The sequence below is a fragment of the Podospora pseudoanserina genome, chromosome 3 (assembly GCF_035222485.1).
Source record: "Podospora pseudoanserina strain CBS 124.78 chromosome 3, whole genome shotgun sequence".
Classification (NCBI taxonomy): Eukaryota; Fungi; Ascomycota; class Sordariomycetes; order Sordariales; family Podosporaceae; genus Podospora; species Podospora pseudoanserina.
In genome coordinates this window covers 2,085,438-2,110,665 of record NC_085922.1, presented here as the reverse complement: position 1 = coordinate 2,110,665, position 25,228 = coordinate 2,085,438, and the positions used below count along the sequence as shown (strand labels likewise).

Sequence of the window (25,228 nt, the reverse complement as noted above, 5' to 3'; positions counted from 1 at the left end):
ACAGTAGAAACATCAAGACCCTGTGTCCATGGTGGTCCATCTGTTGCAGTTTTCCAGAGAGGCGTGCGCAGGGGCGAGAATCTTGTGAGCTGATATTCGCGTGTCGGACGCCTCGCCTATTGTTTGTTGTGCCTGCGGACGCTCCTTGCCTGTTATGGCTTTTATGGCAAGGGCCGAAGAGTAATTACTTTCGTTTTGTAGCTGCGGGCTATGTGTGCGGCGTCAAAAACCTACCAGTGAGGTTGAACAGAGCAGAACCGCGGCCAGACAATGAATCTTCATCCGAGCTCTGACAAAGAGCCGCGTGCGCACGTCAAGCGTGGACTGGACAGAGTAAGTGCTAGCGATTTGCTCGCGGAGGAAGGCTATGTATAAAAGAGGCTGATACAGAACATGAGATCTTCGTGCTGCATCGCGTCGCACACAATGGGGCCGATTCCATCATTTTAGACTCACTGCTGAAGAAGACGAACCTCAGTGCTTGTATGGGGTCATGGAGCTCGGACACGAACACTCCCACGTCGCTGCCCAACTTTGCTTCTGCCCTATGGAGGCTCGAGGTCTGGGTCGAAAGCAAAAGACGCGCAATCTGGCTATGAGGGTTGAGAAGCCGATGATGGGCCAGACGTATAGCGTACAACGACGGAGTGGCACACGGACACCCCAGAGAAACTGTTAGCAGATAGGCTGAAAAATTGCCCTGAAATAGATCAGGAATAAGGGACTGGTAGACGGTGGGACGGTATGATGTAGAGCCATCTCAGCACCCTTTGGTTTGGTAATTAGGCCTTCTAGTTATGTTTTATATCAAGACGATATCATCCTCGTTCGATTCAATTCGAGCTGACCTTCTTCTGGAAGTTTTCATCTCAGCCGCTGCCACCTCAACTTTGTCACTCCCACCAACAGCTGCTTTCCTTGGCCTACCACGGCTTTTTTTCTTAGCATCTGCCTCCAGCACAACCTCTTCAACATTCTCTTCTTCGACTGACGCCTTTTTCCGTCGACCAGGCCGCTTTTTGACCGGTTCTGTTCCGGCTGTCTCAATATCTTCCACCTCCTCGATCCCCTCCACCTTCTTGGACCGCCCACGACTCTTCTTTGGAGTCTCCAACAACGCCACTTCATCAATAACTTCCTGAGCCACGACGGTCTTTTTCCTCCTCCCCGATTTCTTCTTCCCACCACCTCCCTCCAACACAGCATCCACCTCAACCCCTCCATACCCCTCATCATGCACATCAACATGCTTGATCCTCCCGGTCCCTTTCTTCACCTTGCTAATCGCCTTCGCAACCCCCTTCTCCTCCTCCCCAAAATCCACCCCCCTCAACCCCTCCAAGTTCCTCTGCCACTGCAACCAAACCATCCCCTGCAACACCGAATCACTCAAATCATCTAACTTCACCCCCCTTCCCAGCACCCCCTCCTCCATCTCCCTCTTCTTCTTCCCCCTCACCCCCTTCGCCCTCCACGCCTCCAGAAAACCCTCTGCCATCCCCGCCCCCTGGTCCTGTGGCTTTATCAGTTTCCCCTGCTGTAACCACTCCCCCAACATACCGACTTTATTCGCCTTCAACAAATGGTACGCATTTTGGCTCTTCCCCCCTCCCTCGGCCTTGGCCTCACTTTTGGGAAAGAGGTAACCGGCTACTGTCTTTGGTGAGATGGAAATGACATTGCCATGGAATAAGTCGACCCCTTTGAGGGTTGCAAAACAGGCGTGGAGCATTGATTCCAGCGTGTTCACCCTGATCGTCCATTCGAATATGTTTGAAGCGTTGCCGGTGCGGAAGCGCTGGCGCTCGATGAGGATGTGCGTTGGTTTCAAGGGGAGGAGGTGGGTTGAGATGAGGGAGTAGGTTAGTGAGGATAAGGAGGAGGGGGTGAATTGGACTGGGTCATCTTGTGGGAGGAGGGGGGTGGTTAGGTTGAGGTGGTTCCAGTGGTGGAGGGTGACGGGTGGGAGTAATGCCTGGGGAACTGATGATGAATCGGGGGGTGTTGGTAAGGGTGTCTTCTCTGAAGGGCTTGAGGCGGGTGTGAGGAGGCTGAAGGCGAAGTTTTTGAGGCCGAGGTCGATGCTCAGTATGCGAGCGGTGTCGGGGATGTGTTGGGCGGATTGGGCTGCTTGGCGGAGGGTTTGTTGAATGGTGGGTTTGGAACCGGCCTGGGGGAGGCCGGTGGAGGAGCAGAGGGATTGGAGCTGGGCGACGGTGAGCTTGCCGGGGAGGGGGAGTTTGGTGGTTGTCATGGTGGGAGTCTTATGAGATGCTCACGAGAAGGTAAAAAATAGAAGTCAAGAAAGAGAAGAAAATTGAAAATTGGACATTGACCATGCATTACCCGTGTCTCCCTTGTAAGTCCATCTTACAATTGTCGTCAAACCATCAGATTTGATTGAGTTGTGAGTTGAGATGCTCTCATCATCGGTACGTACCTCGAGTCTTGATCATCGTTCAGGGCAATAATTGTTAGTGCATGGTGAAGTTGACAGCCCCTGTCAGAAACAGTGGGGCGAGGGATCTCTTGTGAAGCCCAGCCCGGAATTTGTCACTGACCCCTGCAATGACGCAGCCGAACCGGAGGAGCGGGGGCAGCCGAGTCGCAAAGAATTAGTATCCATGTATAATCGACAATTGCTTACCTGAGCGCCGTTTCTTTGCTTTCTTTGGACTTCTGCGTATCGGCATCTTGGATCTTACCGTTGCGCCGTTGTGAGAGTGGGAGTTCGGACGTTGGATTTGGAATTCCATCGTGCCATCAGTCAGCAACCCGCTGCTTGCGCCAGAACTCGCTTGTATAAGACCCCCCTCCTCCCTTTTACCCCGCGATACCTCTTCCTCCTAGAAGACGGTATCCCGAGTTTCCTTTCATTCTTATGCAAGCAATCTCTATCTTGGCCAGACGCCCGGTCTTATCATCCAGAACTGTTGCATCAGGCCGCATCGGCACCATCTCCAGACACTTTTCGTCCACAGTGATCAACATGGCGCCCATCTCCAAAGAAACCGACTTCCTCGTAATCGGAGGCGGCAGCGGCGGCCTCGGTGCCGCCAGAGCCGCCGCCTCGAGATACGGCGCAAAGGCCATGGTAATCGAGGGAAAGAGACTCGGAGGCACATGTGTCAACGTGGGGTACGTACCTTTCCCCTACCATGCCATGCAGCCGCACATACAAGGCTGACACTAGTCGTCGCATCTCAGTTGTGTGCCAAAAAAGGTGACTTTCAACGCCGCCTTTATCGCCGAGACCATCCACCAAGCCAAGGCCTACGGCTTCAGCGTTCAAGAAACAGCCCCTTTCGACTGGCCAACGTTCAAGACCAAGCGCGATGCCTACATCAAGCGCCTCAACGGTATCTACGAGCGCAACCTTGCCAATGACAAGGTGGAATACATTCACGGCTGGGCCAAGCTTCTGTCGAAGAACTCGGTCGAGGTGACCCTGGACGATGGCAGCAAGGAGGTTGTCAATGCGAAGAAGATTCTGATCGCCGTCGGCGGTAACCCACATGTGCCCCCAGAAATTCCTGGTTCCGAGTTCGGAATCAACAGCGACGGTTTCTTCGATATCGACAAGCTTCCCAAGAAGGTGGCGCTTGTTGGTGCTGGTTATATCGCTGTTGAGTTCGCCGGCATGTTCAACGCGCTCGGTGTCGAGACACATTTGTTTATTCGTTACGACACCTTCCTCCGCAGCTTTGACCCAATGATTCAGGAGAAGGTCACGGCCGAGTACGAGAGACTCGGAATCCATGTACACAAGAGAAGCTTGACCAACAAGGTTGAGAAGGATGAGAAGACCGGCAAGCTCAGGCTTCACTACAACTCCTCCAAGGGCGAGGGCTCCAATGGCGAGGGCGTTTTGGAGGACGTGGATCACTTGATCTGGGCCATTGGCCGCACACCAGCCATCGAGGGACTCGGTCTTGAGGCGGCGGGCGTCAAGACCACCGAGAAGGGCCATATTGTGGTTGATGAATATCAAAACACCAACGTCGAGAACGTCTACGCGCTTGGCGACGTCACCGGTCATGTCGAGCTCACCCCAGTAGCCATTGCTGCCGGTCGCAAGCTTGCCGCTCGTCTCTTCGGGCCAGAGCAGTTCAGAACTTCCAAGCTCGATTACGACAATATTCCTTCGGTCGTCTTTTCCCACCCCGAGGTTGGCTCGATCGGCTTGACTGAACCCCAGGCTGTGGAGAAGTATGGCGCTGAGAACCTCAAGATCTACAAGACCAACTTCACGGCCATGTACTATGCCATGATGGAGTCCGAGGAGAAGGCGCCTACCAGCTACAAGCTTATCTGCGCTGGGCCAGAGGAGAAGGTTGTTGGTCTGCACATCATGGGTCTGGGCAGCGGAGAGATGCTCCAGGGCTTTGGTGTTGCGGTGAAGATGGGGGCCACCAAGGCTGATTTTGATAGCTGTGTTGCTATTCATCCGACTAGCGCCGAGGAGCTTGTTACTTTGAGGTAGATGTGAAACCATGAATTAATAGCCAATTGGTGCAAGTAATCTGTTATCTTGAAGTTGATGTCCTTGATGGTGTTCGCTTACATAAGTTTCCTCTGGGTGAGAAATCCCCACATGTGAGCGTCAAAGTCACACCACTTTTCGTTCTTCCGCGGTTGGCCCGAGCTCCCGCAACTGCAATCCCGGAGAAAGTGTGGAACGTCACAGGCGAGCAATACAATCGAACCTCAATCTCTCTCCGACTCTCTGACGACGATAGTTCAGCAAACTCTCTCCACTCTGCCAAAGTGAGTCCCTCTCTCTTACATGCCCGACGACAGCCACGACAGCGACACCCCAATTGAAACAAAGTTGATCAGAGAAGCTAACTGAGCTGTTTACTTGCCCCCCCCTCTTGAAGATGATCGCCTCCTCCCGCACTCTTGCTTCTCCTGTCCTCCGCCAGGCGGTCGCCCGCCGCGGCTTCTCGACCACCCGCGCCCAGCTGTCGTCGCCTTATCACTACCCTGAGGGTCCCCTTTCCAACATTCCCTTCAACCCCCGCAAGAAGGGATTCGCGATCAAGTACTGGACTTACTGCACTGTTGGGTTTACTTTGCCTTTTGGCATTGCCGGTGAGTTATTTTTGGGGGTGGTGATGATGAGGTTGAGGGAGTGGGGATGGACGCTGACAAAGGAGGACAGTCTGGCAAACTTACCACCCTGCGAAGTAAACGGTCTTTGTGCCACTAGGAAACAAGGACGATGGCAGGGAGATGATATCGGAGGGGAAGTAAGAGGAGAGAGAATTGTATATGATACGATACGTGCCTTGATGAGAAGGTGGATAGACCGAATAGAGTTACACGATGCTGCTGGTCTTTTATCAGGGCTTGAACTACGATCTGGTGATGTTTTATTTGGGCGATGGAAGGGTGGGTGAGATGGGATACCGGAGACGAACTGATAACGAACTACCTACTGATGTGCTTGGGACTTGGTCTGACACCAGAAGCTCGTGGCGAGAGTCGACTGACATCCTGTCTAACAAACAGCTCTTTCTTGTGACAAGCTTCGAGGATGACAGATGGGAGCTTGTTTGGGCCTCTTCGGCATAGCCGGATAGCGTGCCCTTGGAGACGGACCTATGATTGATATCTGTTGGGATCGAAGATGTAAGGCTGATGAGGGCACATTCTGGCTCGCCAGCTTGCTATGACGTTACTGTTGATGAAGGGATATTCAGAAATAGCAGCCTTGCTTCACCAGTTCCTCCTCGACAGCCTGATTTGAAGCCCTTTTCAGTGTAGGGTAGCTAATTTCCAAACCAAATCTCACAGTTAGTCTCAATCTCTAATTAACATCACATTGCCAGTTTCTGGGAGCTTGAGAAGCTCGGCTTGTGCCTCTCCTCAACGAGATTCCGAGCTTGACGCACGGGCCACAGCCGCATTCCAGAAGCTCGTCCCCCGTCCCAGCTGCTGCAAGGCTACGAACCATCCCCAAACATCAACGATACCTTGTCCTCGAACTCAACACAACCCCGCAACAACACCAACGACATCTCTCGGCATATTTGAGAAGACGTTTACGACTGATGAAAGCCAGCCTCTGATACCCCAAACAAAACGATATTCAATTATCCCGCGACGCCTCCGAACCACCCCTATTGATGCGCCGCCCCTCCAGGCCACCCCCGAACCACCACCACCACCACCACCGAACCCCTCTCATAACCTCCGACGAACAACCACGCCTCCCATCGACCCCCACATAACACCTCCAAAATGGACATCCCCCGTCCACCTCCCCACCCTCCTCCGCCACCCAGACGACCTCTTCGACAAGCTCTCGGCCCTCAAAACCGAATTCGCCCGCAAAAAATCCCTGATCGACTCCCAGCTCCGCGCCGGCCTGCGCGACCAGCTCGAAACAACCCAATCCGGCATGACGCACCTATCCGACTCGCAAAAAACACTACAGTCGATTAAGGAAGAAATGATCAAGATTGACAAGATCGCCTCGGAATCCCAAAACCAGATCACGGGCACAGACTTTGCGACGATCAACCTCGTCAGTCAAGCACATCGTAACTTCAACGCTGTCGAGACGATGAGGAGGAACCTGGAGGGGTTCGCTGAGAGGGTGGCGGAGGTGGAGGAGATGCTGAAGGAGGACGAGGCTGATTACGAGGCGATGCCGAATTTGTTGAGGGTGCATTATGAGCTGACGAGGTTGAGGAATATAAGGGATGATGCGATGGAGCAGATTAGTAGGGGGGATGATCCGGGGTTGAGGGTGACGTTGGAGGATTATTTTGAGAGGTTGGATGGGGTGGTGAGGGTGTTTGATGAGAGGATTGAGCTGATTGCTATGAGTTTGATCACGTTGGTGCAGGCGGAGAATGAGAGTTTGGTGGTGAGGTTTGCGTTGATTGTGGAGGCAGAGGAGAAGAGTGATCAGAGGGTTATGGCGCTGCAAGAGGCGCTGAAGGACCATAGGGAGATTGCGACGAGGTTTCAGAGCATTACTGACGGGGCCAAAACTGTGAGGGGGTACAAGGAGAGGTTTTTGGAGTGCATCAAGGATGCGGCGGTGCCGCAGTTTGAGAAGAGCAGGCAGGAGTTTATGGGGGATCCGGGGGTGTTGGAGAAGAGTTTGAGGTGGTATTTTAATGATTTGAACACGGTGAGGTTAGGGATGGAGCAGAAGCAGCTGATGCCGAGGAAGTGGAAGATTTTCAAGACGTGGGCGGTGATCTTTCACCAGATGATGCATGATTTCTTGATTGGGATCGTGGAGGACCCGGAGACGAGCAGTAGCCACACGTTGGAGATTGTGGGGTGGCCGGAGAAGTATTATAGGAAGATGCTGAAGTTGGGGTTCAAGCAGGAGGAGTTGGGGGTGCAGGTCATCGACAACAGGGAGACGGAGCTGGTGAGAGATTTCAGACAGCTCATCATCAAGTTTTTAGACGAGTGGATTGATCGGATTTGGGCGGCGGAGAGGAAGGATTTTGCTGAACGAGGTGTTGACGGCGGGAACCTGGAAACAGACGAGTACGGGTATTTTCGCAACAAGAACCTCATCGATCTCTGGCGCATGCTGAGGGAACAACTCGAAGCAGCAGCCAACTCCAAGCGAGCGGATGTGGTCGAGGGTGTAGTCGACGCCATGTTCCAACGCCTACGCCAACGCCAGCAGGCCTGGCAGAAGATGCTCGAGGACGAGTCTGCGCGGTACGAAAACTCCACCACGGGCGACCTGGAGGGGTTCCAACCGCTGCAGGACTGGCTTGTGGCCACGGCGAACGACCAGATAGCCTGCATAGACGACAACGAGGAAGAAGGCCGGCTGGCTTACCTCTCGGACTTTAGGAAAAAGTTCTCTCCCCTCGTCACGCCCCAGTACATGGACCGCGCCGAAGCAGAAGTCACCACCCTGCGGGATGGCTACGTTGACTTGTCCACGTGGTGCATGGCCAAGTTTGCCAGCCTGGTCTTTTCCGTTGACTTTAGGACTGTCATGCCCGACTTTTTCACGCCAAAGTGGTACACCACCACCCACATGGCGCGCATGATCGCCACGTTTGAGGAGTACGTCTCGGACTACAGGATGGTGCTGCACCACTCGCTCGTTGACATTTTTATCGAAATCTTTGCGGACGAGCTCCTCGTCCGGTACCTCGGCTCGGTCAGGAACAAGGGCGCCAAGTTTAGGAGGGTGGACAACTTTCAGGACAAGATCTTTGACGACTTGTCTACCGCGTTCGAGTTTTTTAATTCCCTTCCCAACCCGGAAGTGGGCAACGCCATCAAGGAGACGTGGAGGGTCACGGAGGCGTTTCTGGGCCTGCTGACTGCGGAAAAGGAACAGATCCCGGACACTTTTGCGGGCTTCAAGACGTCGTATTGGGACTTGCAAATCAGCTGGGTCGAGGCCGTGTTGAGGAGCAGGGATGACTTTGAGAGGAGTATGCTGAATGCCGTCAAGGCGAGGGCCGCGCAGATGGATGTGGTTAGGGGGCCGGAGACGATTATGAGTAAGGTCAAGTAGAGAGTGAGTGAGAGATAGTTTTGGTTGTAATAGTAATGAATCATGATGGGCTTCTTTCGGCTTACTTTTGTCTCCATAAATGTGTCTGATTGCATGTCCCAACTGAACGACACGCTCGCAAGACCCAGTCTCCAGCTTTAGATCATGCCTTGCCAACATTGATCGTGCCATATCAATCACCACCGAACAGTCACCCAGACAATAGAACCCATCGTCAACAATATGTACTCTATTAACAACACTCCTCCACCCCTTGTCACACAGCTACATAAACTATACCTACACTCCCGTCTTTTACAACTGCCCAATAAATAACCATAACCACCCCCTTCATATCCCCTAATATACCACAACTCTAACCATACATGTCCGGCCTTCTTCCTCCCCCTCCCACCCCTCCCTTTTTGCTGCGTCCTTGAGGTCGGCGTCATAAGAGCTGAAATAGTATAGACATGCACCTACCAAAACAGCCCACCATAAAAAAAAAAAAAAGCTGTCCTTCGTAAAACCCCCATCATAAACAACCAAAAACAAAATCTGCCTTGTTGCTCACTCAAGCACCCGCTGACCATTCTTGACCACAAACTTTCACCCTTCACCAGTTCCCTCAACACACACATCACACAACTCTCACCACCGTATTCACCCTCCTCAACCGCATCTGCTCCATGCTCTGCACCGTAATCAGCGGCCTGCTCCTCTCCCTCCCACTCCAAGTCTGAAACTTGGCCGCTCCCGCCGGCAGCACACTCAAGTGAGGCGCCGAGGCAATATGCAGTCGATGAGCCAGTGTGCTATCGCTTTTGATGGAATTGATATCCGTAGTATCCCCTTTATCATGACAAGAGTGAAACGATGCCGTATCATTGTTGCTGTGATAAAATGAGCTGAATGGCGTAATAAACTTTTCGGCTGTCGTCGCCGAGTCTTTGCTGTTGTCTGCGCTACTGCTGGCTTGTCGATCTCGAATAGGTGTGTTTATAGGCAGTGCACAAAGAGGTGCACGATGCCGGAGCTGGTGATGGCTAGGATGCTGTCGCTTCTCCTCTTCGGGATTCGAGTCAGAATGCAACAAGGTCGCCATCCGTGTGCTGAGAGAAATCGTGCGACCCCTTTTTGGCGTATTTGTCTGCCAATGCTTCGGGCCCCGGCATGACACTCCTACGTCTTGTGACTTTTGAAGTTTCACAACCTGTGCTCTGGCTCCGCTTCCTCGCCTTTTGAGGCTTTCCAGTGACTTCGAACCAGTGCTGTTGGAGGGCCCGCGGTGGGGGACGAGCTTTCCAAAACTTGACTTGATGGCTTTTCCAAACTTCCCAGAGAAGGATTGGGTGCTCGACTTGAGAGTAAGGCGGGAGTGGTTTTTGTGGGGTTGGCGTGCGGCTTCAATCACGATTTCCGGGTGGTCCGCAACGAGCTCAGGGGTGACGCAGGTAGATTGGTCGCCAGGAGTAGAAGAGTCACGAAGTCGGGAGCCTGTCTGTGCCAGTGGGGATCTGGGACAGTCTCGGGTGAAATCGCTGCTTCTTGCTGGGTAGTGTGTTCTGAATGCATCGTAAATTGGGCTTGGGAGGCCTGTGGACGAACTGCGCTTGGGGGTCTCGGTCGTCTCTGCGATGGACGACAAGCCGCAATCAGTTGTATGAGAGACCGGCGAGCCCGGTGCAGACGAGAAACGACAAGACGGGTCGGTACTCGGAACACCCATATACCCAGAGGAGCCGCCACTGTGCTCCGAATCAGCAACAGCTTGGAGCCTCTTGTTCAGACTTTCGGGGAAACTTGAACCACGGCGATGGGCTTTGATACCGCGAGACTCCGTCTGCTGTTTCGGAGACTCGTCGCGTATGCCTAACCTCCACAGATCATCTGCACTGCCTTCATACTCGGAAAGAATCGGGGTTAGAGGGTGGTACAGTGAGGTGATGGCTGTTCCCCAAGAGTCAGGACGCCCACGTTTGACGCCTGGACAATGTCTCAACGGTGGTGGTGACGGCTCTGGCTCCCAGTTCGGTCCCTGCCCCTGCTCCTGTTCTTGGTCTGTGACAGCACCGTCAAAGTTTCGTGGGCTTATTTTGGTTCTTCTAGGGATGGTCAAATGAAGGCGTGCCAGAAAAGAGTGTTTCACCGGCTCCGGGGGTGGTGTGTCTGCCTCCTTCCGGAACCTCTTGACGATAAGTGCAGGTGCACCGTGGCCAAGATGAAAATATCCGATACTCTTTTCAACCGTATCCAGTTGAGACTCCTTGCGGACCCTACTCGAGGCATCGGCTTTTGTGACTGTCGAAGACCTGTGGAGCTCTGAGCGTCCTTCCAGAAGTGGCAAACTGTTGTTGGCCGAGTTTTCTCCTGTTGTTCGGTGGGTACTTTCCACCGATTCTCCTACAAGGTGTGGATTATTCACAGCATCGAGCCCTGTCAGTCCATAGTTAGCAACTGCCAATCACAAGCATGGGGCTCACACACATTTGAAACCTGGCAAAGTAAAAGCTGGCGGTAACTCGTGGGGGGCAAGTATCGCCGGAAGATCAAGAGTAGACGCGCCTGCGCTCAACTGTACACTTTGTCCAGCTGATGGGTACACCGACGATGATTTTGTCCCCAGGTTATTCGGGTCGTGTGGAGCCAAGATAACTTCGGAGTGGTTGAAAGTCGACTTGTTGCTTGGAGGTTTGCTTAGAGGGTCGGAAGAGGGACGGATTGTACTTCCCGAAGTTTGAGCACCGCAGGAACCGCTTGCACCACTGTTTCTCATCGATCGGGATCGTGTTGGAGAATCCATTGGTGTGTTGAAAGTTTGAGTTCCCAACTGGCGATGAATATCCATGTCGTAGAGGTGGACTATTTCCGGCTTCTGACTCTCAGCCTCTGGGACGGCAGAATTTTGAACAGAGCTCCATCTCCTGAGATAAACCACCTCGGCTTGCTGAACACTTGCACCTTGCTCAAAGTCTTGTTCGGATGATCTTGCAGGCGAGGAAGAACGAGATCGAAGGCCCTGACTTCGCAGCCAGACGCTCAATGGAGACTGCTCTGCAACGGATGCAGTCTCAGTAACTTGCGTGCCGGGTCGGGCGGGTGACGAATGTGAGCGTGACAACGAATGAGCAGGGCGTGGTGGATGCAATCCCGAGGTTGGAAGACGAATGATGGATTCCGGGTGTGACGCAGAGGAGCTGTGCACAGCATCTACATGACTCGATGGCTCTCCTCGGTCAATGTAGCTGGCCAGTTCGTCGAGCTGGCCTGCACTGTAAGAAAGCCGCCAGGAAGCAATTGAGGAGGTCTCGCTAGTGCTTGGATACCGCTGAGGCACAAGATCTGGTGATGCTGGCATCTCTGGGAAGGAGCCTTGTTCTCGAACTGTTTTGGAGTTTGCGGCAACCGGTGCAAGAGCTTCGGGATCAGTCTGACCAGCATCCGGTGCTTCACTGTTCATTCCGGGTGAGTTGGGCCTGCTGTCATCGGCAACAACAAACTCGATATTGTCCCGCGGTCCGCCGCCAGGAAGAAGGTCAATCTTGGGACTGCCAGGGTGTCGATCAGAGGAGACTTCACTCCGTGTGGATTTTTGCCCTTCTTCACTCCGGAGCTCCTCCTGGATTCTTTTGTGCATAAGCCGTTTCAGCTCGGCTCGTCGCTGAATCTCCTCCTCGGTGAAGCCCACTGCAGACCGAGCCTTCTTCTTTGAGAGCGAATCCTGGGAGAGGTGACGGCGGATACGGGTGCGGACCAGGTGAAGGGTGCTGGTGCTCTTATTGTGGGGTGCTGGATGGTCAGGCTCATCTTCACTGTCCGAGTCTTCGACTACCAACTGGCCGAGCTCTATGGGTTCGATGGGGCTGATGGTGGCAGGTACCGAAGGCTGAAGTGATGAGAGCGATCTGGGAGATGTCTCAGTCGAGAGTGGGTTGACTGGATTCAGGGTAAGGGGTCCGGGGAGGCGAGCAGGGGGTGGTGGTGAAGGTAACACAGGCTCAGGACTTCTTGGTGCGATTGTCCGTGTTTTGGACGACCGTGCCGAAGTGCAACAGCAGAAGACGGCCATGATTGCGACGTGATTCGGACAGGCCAGCAGGCATCACCAACTCGGGGGGCATGCAAAGATGTAGGATCTACAAAGTATTCCAAGAAACGGTGGTGGTGGTGTGGGTTGGTCTCCCAGAGGTTGCCATGCATGAAATGGCAGGCCTGAAGATGTCAAGAGATACGAGAGGGCTGCTGAGAAACACAGGAAGGGATGTTCCCGCCGAGGCAGAAGCAAACAGAGTTCCTTGGGGCCATTGCCAGGGCCTCCCTCTTGCGGACGACTTGCAGCTTTCCTTCCGAAGTGTGTGCGAGATTGATGGAAGTTCAGGTCCGAAGATGAATGACATGGACGCACGGCAGGCCCTTCATTGGCACCCGCAGCTTCCCAAAATTGTAAGGGGCATGGATAGCAGTGCTGCCATAGGGAAGGAACGATGACAGCGATCGAGTGAAGAGCCGGAGAAACTGTAGAAATGGAAGGAGCCACGGAGCACACACGAGAAGCACAACCTGCAAGGGAGGACTTATGCTGGGTATCCAATTATCTAATCAATTGGCCTTGGGAGGGTTGTAGACTGGCGGGTTGTCGCCATCGTGCACATTCCCGCTGCCGTCGTACGGCGTCTTCCCCACCTTCTTGATGTCACCGGCCCATTTCTGCTTGATCTTGTCAAGGATCGGAAGCCCACCGGCGCCAATCAATTTGTCGTTTGGTATTGGGATGTCCAGTCTGTTTGTGGGCTCGGTGTGCAGAAACCCCGGGTATGATATTGAATTGTTGACTGACGCTGCATTGGCAGGCTCCTTGTTCTTGGTGTAACCAGACGCATCTGCAACAAACTGAAACACATTTGCTCCAACGTCATACCTGCCGAGATTGGGCAGCATCCAGTTGTTTTGGATGGTCGAGAGCAAGCTGAAATGGGTGTAGAAGGTGCTGTCTTCTGTTCCCTTGAGCGCTGGAGGAATTGCGCTTCCCAGAAGCAAAGTGACGATGTGGTTAGGCTGGCTGTAATCTTCCGATTCGTCATACGTAAGCATTATCAACGTCTTTTCGTCGAAAGCTTTAGGATCCAGAAAAGGTTGAAGGAACTTGTGGGCCCAGTCAGCAGCAAACTTATTGCTCGTGTTGTGGCCATCGTTCACTGCGCCATGTCAGTCTTTGATCTGTACCGCGGCGGGTGATGAAGAGATGGAAGAATACGTACTCATGTTAGGGGTCATGAACACAAACTGGGGAACCTCCTTTGCCTTGAAGGCCCTTTGGAAGGCACGGAAGGAGTCTAGGGCCAGCAGCCGCTCTCCCTCCATAATGACGCTTTCATACGACACAAATGGACTGGTACGAGGTTAGTATTCTCCATCAAGAAACCCGATTCCACGTGTTCGTACTTGTGTTTCCTCACATAGTCCCATGTGCCGTTTCCAGTCTGTCCATCGCTATAGTTCCCCATGTACCCCGGGCCGGGCATGTCCTCAAAGTAACCTGCCCAGCTTATGTTCCTGTAATCCAGCAGGTCCACTACTGTCGAGACGTTCTGAGGGATATGAACCATGTCATCGTGATCGAGGCCCCAATAATCCCCACCGATGGCGGCCAGGTAGTTTGGCTGGGATGGATGGGTGTGCGCATAGAACCTCGTGAGCAAGATGCCCTTCCTCTTCAGGTCGGCGATGCTAGGCTCCAAGACAACCTTGGCATAGTCCTACACGTACCATTATACTGGTCAGTAAACATGTTATGGAGCACATGTGGAATGGTTGTGTGTGGACTGTTGGGCCAACCTGATTCTCCAGCCATATCGTGATCAAACGATCAAAGGCCTTCCCTGGCACTAAGCTGGCAGCGCGTGCAGCCTCCCAGCAGGCGCATCCAAGCAAAAATATCCAAAATAATGCGCGCATGTTATCATACCGCCATCGCGTCTCTCGAAGGTGCCCAAATCCGACTGGAATTTGCGATCCCAAAAACCCGAATGTCGATGTTGCACCGTGTCTAGTGCGCCGAGCCAGGCCAGACCGTTTGGTGGCGTCGGTGGCCTTTCAGACCAAGCTCTGTCTTTGTCCCACCACACCATTGCCAAGCCTCTTCTAAGCTGCGAATAAGTCGCTGGTCGGTCAGCCCGTCCCGTGGTTCTGGGACAATGGGGACGGATTGTTCGGGGGTCTGATTCAAAGTCTGGTTCTCCAATAGAACGAATGTTCCTTGTGTGCGGCTTGCTCACAATAAATAGTTCCGTCTTCATCGTCGTGGTTGCTTTGTTGAGTGTCCATATCCACCCCTAACCCTCAGAGTTTCGGAACAATGTCTTGTTCCGTTGTCACATGAAGGTTCGTTAGGCAATTGGAAAAGTCTGGTTTAAATCCATAGACTTCGACCTTTCCACATGGTCAGAGAAACTCACTGCAAAGCTGCAATGTTTCCTCCGAGGTCATCATCCCATCTTTCTTCATACCCAAGGTCCAGGAGGATGACTTCCCTACTCATTGACAGAATATCCTGACCTTATGTAAGCACAGTCCTCTCTGCTTCAGTCGGCCAATCATCGGATGAACAGGTGAAGCTGGCAGAAAGAGGGGCAGCCTCGGCGAAAAGTGTCGGATCTCCGAGAATCTTATTCCTCAACACGCATCACCAACGACCACGACCACATCACATCAACTCTACAGTCAGAAGAGGAAGGAGCTGACGAGTCCCCCGTTCAATGGCTGTGGACGTCGAGATCTTTAACTCGATATTTGTTTTGCTTGTTCTCTGAGCATCGCCTGTCGTTTCGACTGAACCAGCAAAGCCCTCGTTATTAGTCATTGGTTTTGCGAGAGAGAGGGAAAATTTATACTGCTGCAGGTTTCGTTTTGGCAGTCGTGTTCGCTTGCTGCTTTTCTCACCTTACATACAGTACAGGTTTCTCTTATCAGATTTGATTGATAAAGCGTTTATCGCCGACTGGCCCGTTTTGTTGCTGTCTCTGTTTCGCATGCTCGAGCCCACTTCCTTGTTTATCGCCTGCAACTTAGATAGGGAAAACGGCGCCGAGCGTCAGTGGCGGCTGGGTCTGTTTTGTTTGTTTGTTTGGAACCTTCCCTTCGGCCGATAGCCCCCTCCGTCTCCGGGAGAAACACCATGCCCCGGTCGGATCCGAGTGAACAAAGCGTTAGCCCCGGCGGAACCGAGGCCCACGAGGATGGTGATGATCGCGCTCCGCCCCGTAAACGCCAGAGAGTCCGGCTCTCCTGCCTCGAGTGCCGTCGAAGAAAGTTGTCCTGTGACCGGGAGTTTCCATGCTCCCGCTGTCTTCAGTCCGGTACATCAGACAAGTGCGAGTATGAGACCCGGCCCGGCCTGGCACCTCCGAACAAGCTCGGCCTCTCCCAGGGTGCCTTGACGGGTCTGGACTCTCGACTGTCGTTGCCAAGTACCGGAGGAGAGTCGCCCTACTTTCGCAAGGATGGCCGAGATCTTGACAGGATCCGGAGGTTGGAGATGGAGGTTGCCCAGCTGAGGAACCTCCTCACCAATAAACAGGGCGGCGCTTCTGTCGACGGCAGTACGCTTCAGGACCACTCACCCCCTGAGCCGAAGCATCACGAAGATGACGAAAGAGACAAGGAAGAACCTGAGCTGCCACAGTTCCTGCGGGTCCAGACAACAACGGCCGACAAAGAAGAGCTACGCTTCTTCAGGGGCAAGGAGTTCAAAACGCGATACTTTGGCCCCCACAGCGCGTTCCTGGCCTTCCAAGAAGTATGTGACGGTCTTTTACTTTCTTCCTCTCCATTGGCTCGGAATGCGTTGGCTAACGACGAGAAGTTGACTGGACTGTGTCCTTTCATGAAAGAAACCTCTGAGGAGTGGCTTCGACCACACCGGATCAGCCGGAACAAGGACCGCCACAAGAGAGCCGAGGACAGAGACAGGAAGTTCCGTGAACCAGATCTGGCGCTGGAAGCTCTCCTTCCCTCCAATGAGGAAGCTGATCAAATGGTATCTATTTACTTGGACCAGTTCGAGCAGATTCACCGAATCCTCCACATCCCCAGCTTCCGCAGGGACTATGCCAAGTTCTGGGACCCTAACGAGACTCGTAATGCAGCCTTCACGGCTTTGATCTTATCCATCATGGGCATTGCCAGCTGTTTGGCTGCTAAGCTACCGCACAAGTTTGAAAAGATGGTGTCGATCTCTTACGCCAATGCCATCAAATGGATCGAAGCTGTTGAACGTTGGCAGGAAGTTCAGAGCCAAAAGCATCGCCGCCTGATTCACTACCAGATCGCCTGCCTCATCTACCTTGCCAAGAGAGTCAACACAATGAAGAAGAAGAGATATTGGAAAAATGCGGGCGCAATGACACAGGACGCCATCTCTGTCGGCTTGCACCGGGAACCCAGCCACATGAGGAGTGACAAGATCACCCCTTTCCAGCAGGAGATGCGGAGGAGAATCTGGGCGACTATTCAGAGCTACGATCTTCAAGCATCCTTTGACCACGGTCTGCCGTCAATCTTGAGCACTCTACACTACGATGTCAATCCGCCGCATAACATCGACGACGACGAGTTTGACGAGGACACGAAAGAGCTCCCTCCCTCAAAGCCTCCAACTACATACACGTACTCTTCCTATCAGCATCTCAGTCGCCAGAGCTTGCCGCTTCGCCTAGAGCTGAGCCGGGTGCTCACCGGCCCTCCGGAAGATCTCGACTATGCGCGTGTCGTTCGCTACACCGATGAGATCAACCGCGAGATTGATGCCCTCCCGTCATGGGATGTAAGCGATGCAGACAATGAGGATACCGACGAACAGCAAACTCAGAAGAAGCCTTTGCTTGCCTATACACTTTTGCACATCCAGCTTCGCCAATACATCATACCTCTGCACCAGCCCTTCCTTCGTCTTCGCAAACAAAACTCCAAGTACCAATACTCGGAGATTATCTACTACAATGCCGCCAGGGATATGGTTCTCCTCAACGACCAACTTTTCCAGCAGGGCATTCGCACACTCAACTTTCTCCGTGAGGACAGTCTAACACTGGCGATCAATCTCTGTAGTGTCACCATGCTTCAACCACGCGGGTCAACTAATATGATCATGATCAACAGCAAGCACACGGTGGAGGCCCTGGAGAAGTGCCTGGCCATGAAGGAGGACCGGATCTTGAGGTGCGGGAACAATGAGCCCTGGGGATACAGCATTATGTGTGCTGCCTTTGGGCTTTTGGAGGCTCACCTAGGGATCAAAACCTCACAGGAAGCAAAGGCAGCCAGTGCGGATAGGTTCGTGACGTTACACTACAAAGTGATGGCCGGACAGGATCCGCCTGTTTCGAGCCAGCCGACGGGCTCTCAACCTGGTCCGTCGTTAGTAGGGGCAACGCCAGGGCGTGGCGGGCCGGTTACACACGGGCCACCGCAAGGCCACAGAAGGGTCAATAACGGACCGTTCTCTGCACCTCCCGGAGGCGGCCCATCAGCACCATTTGACCCTTTTTCCAGAGACAAGGTCTGTGCCTCATTTTCATCACCGTCGGATACCACTTCTCATATTCAGGGATTCGGTCGGGATGTCCGGAACGTGCGAGATCGGGGGCTGACGAATGGCTCGTTTCCGCAGGGGATGACTCCTTTTCAACAACAACCACAGCCGCAACCGAACCCGCATGGAATTGCGACAGGAAGCAACAACAACGGTATGGAGATGCCAGTAAATCCTTGGTGGGTCCCCAACACGGACACGCTGGGGGAGATCCCGGTCAACTTCGAACAGCTGGGGTATAGTGTCAATGAACTTTGGGGCGGTGGGACGGTGACCTGGGATTGGGATGCGATGATGGGGTCGTAATGTCTAATGTGGGAGGGATGAAGACTGGGGAGACTGGGAAGGGTATACCACAAAAAAATGGATTGGGAATGTCTTGTCTTTTGTATTGTGGGATCTTTTGGCGGCATATGCGTGCGAGTTGATGGACTAAAAGCGTTGTTTTGTTTCATTCGAAAAGTAGCATGCAGGTGAGGGTTTTATATGCATGGTGTTTGTTGTACATTGACGGAGATATAGTATGGAAACAAAGTTGTTATGGAGTGGTAATCTACAGAAGATGCTAACATGACACCATCACCATGCTTTTGGCTGCATCTAAGTCGCTGACGGTTTCTTGCGGTTGCATTGAGGTGATTTCTTGGCGTGGAGAGGGCGTCTGTCCATTCAGAGGGCTTGGTGAAGGGACCGTCTTGCCGAAAAGGGAAGGAAGGGGCTGTGTGGACGGGATGCATGACTCGCTGAGGAACGTCGTTTTTGAGCGGTGATGTTTGGGGGACTCCACTGACAACGGGGGAGGTTGACTTAGACTTACACACTGACCTCGTGTCTTCATCCCCCAAATTCTTCTTGTGGATGCTTTGCATCGTCGGACGGCAAAGATGATGATGACCTCTCTCACCCATCATCTTATCATGGATTAAGCTTGCACCAGTGTGTTGATATCAGCTCACCCTCCGCGGAAGAGCCCAACATCAACAAAACCACCAATGTGCTCAACTAGCACTTGTCAGACTGCATTTTGGCCTTGAAAACGACCGGACAGGCCACACTAAGGGGTAACTCGACCGCCCCTGAAGTCATCGATAGATGTGTCTTAGTAATGGGGAATGACTTTGGAGGTATGTGTGCCCAGCTAGGCAAATCTAGCTCTCTCTCTCTCTCTCTCTGTGTGTGTCATGTCTTTTTTTCGCCGTCGTGCTGGTCTGTCTTTTTCTCTTGGCCAAGTTCTTCAACCTTTTCATGTAAAGGCTAACGACTGGACATACCTACCTAGGTATCCAAGATGAAACCACTACCAACCTCTCCCTTGCTTTCAATACCCTCCTCTTTTCTATTACTAACGTTTCTTATCCTCCCGGCCCCCAGTGAAGCAACCCCCCAGTTTCTCCCACATTCTTTTTTCCCTCAACACCAACCCCGGCCGCAGTCCCTACCACGAGCATTACTCCATCAACTCCTCCCAATATCAGCACCACCCCGGCCCCTTCCACCATCGAGCTTCCTCTCACAGACAGATATTGTTGTCTCTGGACAACAACCCCAAGACTTATCACCACCCAACCCAACAACAACAACAACAACAGACCTGATCGCTCAGCTGAGCGAGAACATACCCTTGTGCGCGCTGGGTTGTGTGGTGGAGCTTACCAATGTGACGAAAGAGTGTCTGGATGGGAAGAGAGGGATGGGGGAGGAGGATCAGGTGTGCTTGTGCTCGGATGATGAGGGTCATTATACGAGGGTGTTGGGGTGTGTAAGGAGGCGGTGTACGATGGAGGAGGGTATTGGTTAGTTTTCTTCCCCTTTCTAGTGTTTTGTTCACTTCGGCTTCTTTTGTTTGGCTCGGCTGATGGTCTACTTGGCTCGGCTGATACCTCGCTGTTCGCTCGTGCTCGCACTGACAACGACAACAACAACAAGAGACTGCCCGCGGCGCCTGGGAAGCCTGCGGGAAACCTCAACGATCCCGAAAGATACACCTGCTGGTGCCGCTGTCGGTTGAGATACTGGCTTTGGTGTGTGTTTTGCTCCGGTTGTACTCACGGTGGTGGATGGGCGGGAAATTCGAGGTGGACGATTGGGTTATGATGATTGTTGTGGTAAACATCCCCCCCTGCGTTTCGTTGTCCATTCCCTCATGACTGACAAAACAAAAAAGGGACTCTACATCGGCTTCGAAGCCGTAGGCTGCACCGCCGCCGGCGCCGCCTTCGGAGTGGACATCTGGACCGTCGACGCCAACGCCCTCGGCACCGCCCTCAAGGTATGCTACCTCCTTTCAATCCCACGACCCCACATCAAGCTGACACCGTGAGGGAAAATAGCTCTTCTACATGGCCGAAACTTTCTACCTCGTCATCCTAGCCCTCACCAAAATCTCCATCCTCTGCTTCTACCTCCGCATCTTCACCCAACCCCACTTCCGCACCATCACCCTCGTCGTCATGGCCTGGGTCGGCCTCTCGGGCCTGATCTTTGTTTTCTGTCAAATCTTCCAGTGCGCCCCCATCTCCTTCATCTGGGAAGGCTGGCGAAAAGGTGAATTCGGCCCCTTTTCCTGCCTCGACATCAACGCGCTGGGGTACACCACCGCCGCGTTCAGCATCGCGCAGGACATTGTCATCCTTGTCATGCCGCTTCCACTGTTGATCAAACTAAATGTGAATGTCCGGTCCAAAATCTGCATCATCGTCATGTTCTCGCTTGGGATTTTTGCGCTTATTACGAGCTGTGTGAGGTTGTGGGCTTTGTATGATTTTGGGGATAGTGTTAATCCGACGTGGGATTATACGAATGCGTTGATCTGGACTGGGTTGGAGGTGGGGGTTAGCATTATTGTTACTTCTCTTCCTGCGATTAGGGTGCTGCTGGGTAGGAGGGGCAGGGGGGACGGCGGCGGGTTGTTGGGTGGTGGTGGTGGTGGTGGTGGTTGGTCGAGGGACATGGCGTCGAGAGGGACCACGTCAAGTTTTGGCAACACGACTACTGTTGTGGCGAGCCGGCATACTATGCCGCCTCATCTGAAGAGGATTAGTAGCGTGAGTAGGATTAGTTCTATTAGGGTTGGGGTGGAGGATACTGAGAAAGGGAGAGGGGATGATGTGGAAAGGGGCAGGGGATTGGAGGTTTTGGATGGAGGTAAAGCTGAACTGGAGGATGTGATGGCGGGGGGCAACGGGGGGTTGCAAGAGGAGGGGTTGAGGAGGCCGTGGAGTGATGTTAGTGTTGGGAATAGTACTGTTGTTGGAAGCGAAAGTGACTTTGAGCAGGGGGTGGATATTAGTGACCTAGGGTGGCCGTTGATGAATAAGGCTGTTTTGGCGGGGACTGGGGGAGTAGGGGGGCAGAGATTGAGTCATATGCCAAGTATTGATGAGGTTTTGACGTATAGTGGTAGTAATTGGCAGGGGATTGGACCGAGGTCGCAGGGGAGTCAGGGGAGTAGGTTGTCGAATAACTGGAGTTATGATTCAGAGGGGTCGGGGAATAGTATGTTGACCTTTGGTTGGGAGGAGAGTACGAGTGGAGGATGGGAGAGTTGGGATTGGCAAGGGAGTGGGAGTGGGAGTGTTGCTGGCGTTTTGTGGAGGGGGAGTATGAATGAAAATGGGAATGGTAGTAGGAGTGGGAGTGGGAGTGGGGGCTATGAGGAGGAGGAGGATAGTATGTTGGGTGGGCAGAGCAAGAAACGGTCAGGGTCGGAGAGGGGCTAGGATTGAGTGGTATGTATTATATGAGGTTTTAAGATGGTTTTCGAGTTGAGTCGCGATGTATAAAGATTCGTTTCGGTTGGGAATATATGGCTTGTCTGGCTTGGTTTGAATAGAATGAGGAAGATACCACGCTGCGTTGAACACGTACGATTTCGTTTGTATGTGCTAATTGCCGGGTGTGTATTTTGGGAAAGGCGATCTAATTGTAATAATAACAAATTATGAAGAGCATCCCACTACTTCAAAAGTCAAAGACAACATCAAAATAACTGAGCTGGTCGAGTAGTCCAAGATTACATAGAGGATGTCGAATGGCGGGAGAGAGAAAAAGGACAAAAAGCTCACCGGCCAACCCCTCAGTTGTCTGAGGGAGGTGGCCGGCTGCGAAAACCGGGTGGTCTTGCTTCGGATCGAACTCGGGGGCTATTGGTTGCAAGCCCCCGGCGATGGGGGCCAACAGCAGCTCCTCCACCTTGACCATTTGTCCTGACCAACAAGTGGCGCCCTGATCAAGATTTCAGAGCTGCTGTCGGAAGGTACATGGTCGACCTAATATATATACCATGGTTCTGTTTGTTGGGAAGGAGCAAGGATTGAGTGTGGGAAGGTGCACATATCAACTGGGGGAAGGAACGACGATGGGGTGGTGATGGCGGGGTTATCTTATCAGACGAACTCCTCTGCGTCTCCAATGCCCCACCACTCGGCTCAGCCCGCCTTGGCAGCCCATCTCAAACTCAACGTCGGTCTGTCATTTCCGCCCTCTGTCTCCTTGAGATTCACACCCACCTCTACCAATTTTAGATTCGAGTTGGGCAAGAAGCAAAACGCCAAAATGGCCGACGAAGAGCTCATTCCCGTCTCCCAAAAAGTCCGCACCATCTCCCACATGAACAACGACCACCGCCTCGACCTCCAGCACATCCTCCAGCACTTCAACAATCTCAACGACTATGAGGCCCGCGACCCGGAAATGGTGGACATCAACCTCCAGTTCATGACTGTGAAGACACCTCACACTGGAAGGACGCACTACATCAAGTTCGAGCCTGAACTCGCCAACTGGGCTGAACGCCGCGTCAAGCTTGTCGACATGACCCACCAAGCCAGGGTCGGTCTCGGTCTCGAGGCCCCCGCGGAAGAGGACGGCAAGGAGGAGAAGGGGGTTGTGGTGAGGGAGTATATGCCTCCCCGACCATTCGACTGGGTCATCTTCCTGGCGGTGCTGTTTTATTATTTTAACTTTGTGGCAACTGTGAAGTTGGGGGTGCTGGACGGGCGGGAGTGGATTCTGGATGCGTTTTGGCCGTTTGGGGGCCATCAAGGATGGATGTGGTTGACAAAGACGATTTTTTGGCCGGTGATTGCGATTCATATCTCCGAGGCGGCTTGGTTGGAGAGGAGTAGACTGAGCAAATTTGGTGTGGAAAGGGGGAGTGGGGTTTGGTGGTTGTGGATGGGGAGTTGCTTCATTGAGGGTGGGATGGCATTTAAGAGATTTGATATCTTGGTGAGGAGGGCGGAGGAGAAGGAGGACAAGAAGCATTAAGGAGGGGTATGGAGATACACGGTGTGAAGGTGAGAGGACTGGATTTTAATGGGGTGGTGATGGTGTGAGATAGGCGCGGGAACTGGCACGCTATGTAGAGACTGAGACCCAACCCTTAGGCTTTAAAGGATATTTAATACGCCTCTCAACTATCTTTTAAGGTCTGGAATTTGACGTTGCAGTCTTCATTGATTTGTTCACAACGTGGCTGGGTTTACAGGTGTGGACTTGGCGGCATAATTGATGCCGGTAATTGGTGATTCTTCTGTTTTGTACTCTTCTTCACAGAGAGATAAAAAGAGAGGATTAGCCAGTCCGATTGACTAAAAAGCTCACTAGCCAGCCTTATACTCTGAGAAGAAGGAGAGTGACCAGCTACAGAAATCCGGGGTGCAAAGGGGTTTACTTCGGGCAGGTTTCGAATCTGTGATGTCCAGAACCCCGATGATCATTCCACAACCACTTGACCACTGTGCAATGGTAAGCGTACTCCCAGAAGTTCGACGGCTAGTCATCGAAGAAACCGGGGCTGATTACCCGGGAGACACGTAATGATGACGGGGTGACAGTTAAGGATTGGCATCCGGCACATATCAGGTGTCTGACACTGAGAGATAAATGGACAAGACGCGGAACTCTCCAGGCAATTAACACATTTTCCTCTGCCCTCAGCCTCGGAGTCAAATTCGAACCATCCCGCGTTAAGACATCGTGCCTTGACTTCCTACATTCCATAGGGCTGCATTATACCCCGGCCTGCCCCCATCAACGCTATTCGACACGAGGTGCGGGTTGATCCTTACCTCTATTGACGTTCGTCCCCTCATCCAACAACCTGTCAGTCAGGACATACTTTATAATGCTCACAACAAAGCTTAGAACTTGGGCCAACTACCGAGTAACTGTTCCCTACACCAGTCTCATACCCAGTACGGTCCTTTATCGTTCTAGGAAACCACTAGAATGGCCATGCAAAGTCTCGGGGTAGCCGACAATTACTGCGTTGGCCTAGGATCTTGGATTAATTAGTCTCATGGCCCGGTATCGGGAGAAACACTCACGCTGACCAGAGAGCACGGCAATCTCGTGATAGCATTCACAGCCTTTTTTGTCACCATTATATCTTCTCGCTTCTGGCGCATCTTGTTCCATCGATACTACTCTGATGCTTCACCTCACGATGCTCTTCACCACCAATGCCAAGTCACCTTACGAAACTCGGCCTCCCCAGCGAGTGGTCTTTGGACACTCAGTCAGCTGGCTTTCGTCCGGCGCGACAGAGCAAAACATTCCATCATAAGGGTGCTTCCGGCTTTCTTCTCTGCTTTCCTCTGTGCTTTCGGACTCGCCCTCGCAAGTGGCTTCTCTTATAACCTTGCAACATCGAGCAGCCACGAGGTTTTACTTGATGGTTCAAATTGTTCCCTTGTCTGGTTGAGAGAATCCACTCCCGGCAGTTTCAGTGCAGCAGTGGATGCGAGTGTAAGAAAAGCCAACACCGCCACGAATTATGCTCAACGGTGCTATAATTTCAGTAACTATGGAGGATGCAGTGCTGGCACACCCTGCAACTCGTTTGTCGTTTCACGGCGAGCCCTATCGCAAGACACCAATGCGCCGTGTTCTTTCAGTGATGGGATAGGTCGAAATGAGTCATCAAACATAATTCTCGATACCGGTTATATCGACAGTTACGATCATCTCAGCATTAACTCGCCAGAAAAGAACCGATTTCTGTCCCGGACTGTTGCCCATTGTGCACCACTTCGGACCGAAGGATACAAAGCCAATATTCAAGAGAACTTCCCAGCGTATTACTACGGTTTGACATATCTTCCACGCGATGCGCCCGTAGATCCAAACAGCGAGATGAATTA

The 25,228-nt window shown here is 52.7% G+C and overlaps 9 protein-coding genes across 9 annotated transcripts; 6 read left to right on the top strand and 3 right to left on the bottom strand.

Moving 5' to 3' along the window:
* Positions 1–802: 802 nt before the first annotated feature.
* On the bottom strand, positions 803–2,474 carry QC764_306150 (uncharacterized protein; the record flags this gene model as incomplete). The annotated part of the gene is made up of 2 exons (XM_062945719.1): positions 2,441–2,474; positions 803–2,274 (listed from the first exon to the last, which is right to left on the bottom strand). The coding sequence occupies exons 1-2, from the start codon at positions 2,454–2,456 to the stop codon at positions 803–805; spliced, it is 1,488 nt and encodes a 495-aa protein (XP_062801745.1). The 5' UTR covers positions 2,457–2,474.
* Positions 2,475–2,592: 118 nt separating this feature from the next.
* Positions 2,593–4,483, top strand: GLR1 (Glutathione reductase; the record flags this gene model as incomplete). The annotated part of the gene is made up of 2 exons (XM_062945718.1): positions 2,593–3,138; positions 3,208–4,483. Exons 1-2 carry the CDS (start codon positions 2,882–2,884, stop codon positions 4,481–4,483), a joined length of 1,533 nt encoding a protein of 510 aa, XP_062801744.1. The 5' UTR covers positions 2,593–2,881.
* Positions 4,484–4,880: 397 nt separating this feature from the next.
* Positions 4,881–5,251, top strand: COX15_1 (Cytochrome c oxidase assembly protein cox15; the record flags this gene model as incomplete). Its single annotated transcript, XM_062945717.1, has 2 exons — positions 4,881–5,094; positions 5,165–5,251. The coding sequence occupies 2 exons, from the start codon at positions 4,881–4,883 to the stop codon at positions 5,191–5,193; spliced, it is 243 nt and encodes an 80-aa protein (XP_062801743.1). The 3' UTR covers positions 5,194–5,251.
* A 77-nt stretch (positions 5,252–5,328) lies between these two features.
* On the top strand, positions 5,329–8,576 carry SEC6 (SNARE-binding exocyst subunit S6; the record flags this gene model as incomplete). The annotated part of the gene is made up of 2 exons (XM_062945716.1): positions 5,329–5,398; positions 5,835–8,576. 2 exons carry the CDS (start codon positions 5,329–5,331, stop codon positions 8,513–8,515), a joined length of 2,751 nt encoding a protein of 916 aa, XP_062801742.1. The 3' UTR covers positions 8,516–8,576.
* A 330-nt stretch (positions 8,577–8,906) lies between these two features.
* Positions 8,907–12,563, bottom strand: QC764_306110 (uncharacterized protein; the record flags this gene model as incomplete). Its single annotated transcript, XM_062945715.1, has 2 exons — positions 8,907–10,930; positions 10,982–12,563. The coding sequence occupies 2 exons, from the start codon at positions 12,561–12,563 to the stop codon at positions 9,135–9,137; spliced, it is 3,378 nt and encodes a 1,125-aa protein (XP_062801741.1). The 3' UTR covers positions 8,907–9,134.
* Positions 12,564–13,093: 530 nt separating this feature from the next.
* Positions 13,094–15,159, bottom strand: QC764_306100 (uncharacterized protein; the record flags this gene model as incomplete). Its single annotated transcript, XM_062945714.1, has 4 exons — positions 14,330–15,159; positions 13,937–14,250; positions 13,753–13,883; positions 13,094–13,689 (listed from the first exon to the last, which is right to left on the bottom strand). The coding sequence occupies exons 1-4, from the start codon at positions 14,447–14,449 to the stop codon at positions 13,094–13,096; spliced, it is 1,161 nt and encodes a 386-aa protein (XP_062801740.1). The 5' UTR covers positions 14,450–15,159.
* Positions 14,850–18,664, top strand: QC764_306090 (uncharacterized protein). The gene is made up of 2 exons (XM_062945713.1): positions 14,850–16,289; positions 16,356–18,664. The coding sequence occupies exons 1-2, from the start codon at positions 15,669–15,671 to the stop codon at positions 18,387–18,389; spliced, it is 2,655 nt and encodes an 884-aa protein (XP_062801739.1). The 5' UTR covers positions 14,850–15,668; the 3' UTR covers positions 18,390–18,664.
* Positions 18,665–19,230: 566 nt separating this feature from the next.
* Positions 19,231–21,802, top strand: QC764_306080 (uncharacterized protein; the record flags this gene model as incomplete). Its single annotated transcript, XM_062945712.1, has 3 exons — positions 19,231–20,188; positions 20,248–20,352; positions 20,414–21,802. Exons 1-3 carry the CDS (start codon positions 20,141–20,143, stop codon positions 21,800–21,802), a joined length of 1,542 nt encoding a protein of 513 aa, XP_062801738.1. The 5' UTR covers positions 19,231–20,140.
* A 649-nt stretch (positions 21,803–22,451) lies between these two features.
* QC764_306070 (uncharacterized protein) lies at positions 22,452–23,351 on the top strand (the record flags this gene model as incomplete). Its single annotated transcript, XM_062945711.1, has 1 exon — positions 22,452–23,351. One exon carries the CDS (start codon positions 22,452–22,454, stop codon positions 23,349–23,351), a length of 900 nt encoding a protein of 299 aa, XP_062801737.1.
* Between the last annotated feature and the right edge of the window lie 1,877 nt (positions 23,352–25,228).

Coding starts and splice junctions, on each gene's coding strand:
- QC764_306090 (XM_062945713.1), top strand. CDS start 15,669: ATGCCCCGGTCGGATCCGAGTGAACAAAGCGTTAGCCCCGGCGGAACC. Junction 16,290..16,355: donor CGTTCCTGGCCTTCCAAGAA/GTATGTGACGGT, acceptor AACGACGAGAAG/TTGACTGGACTGTGTCCTTT.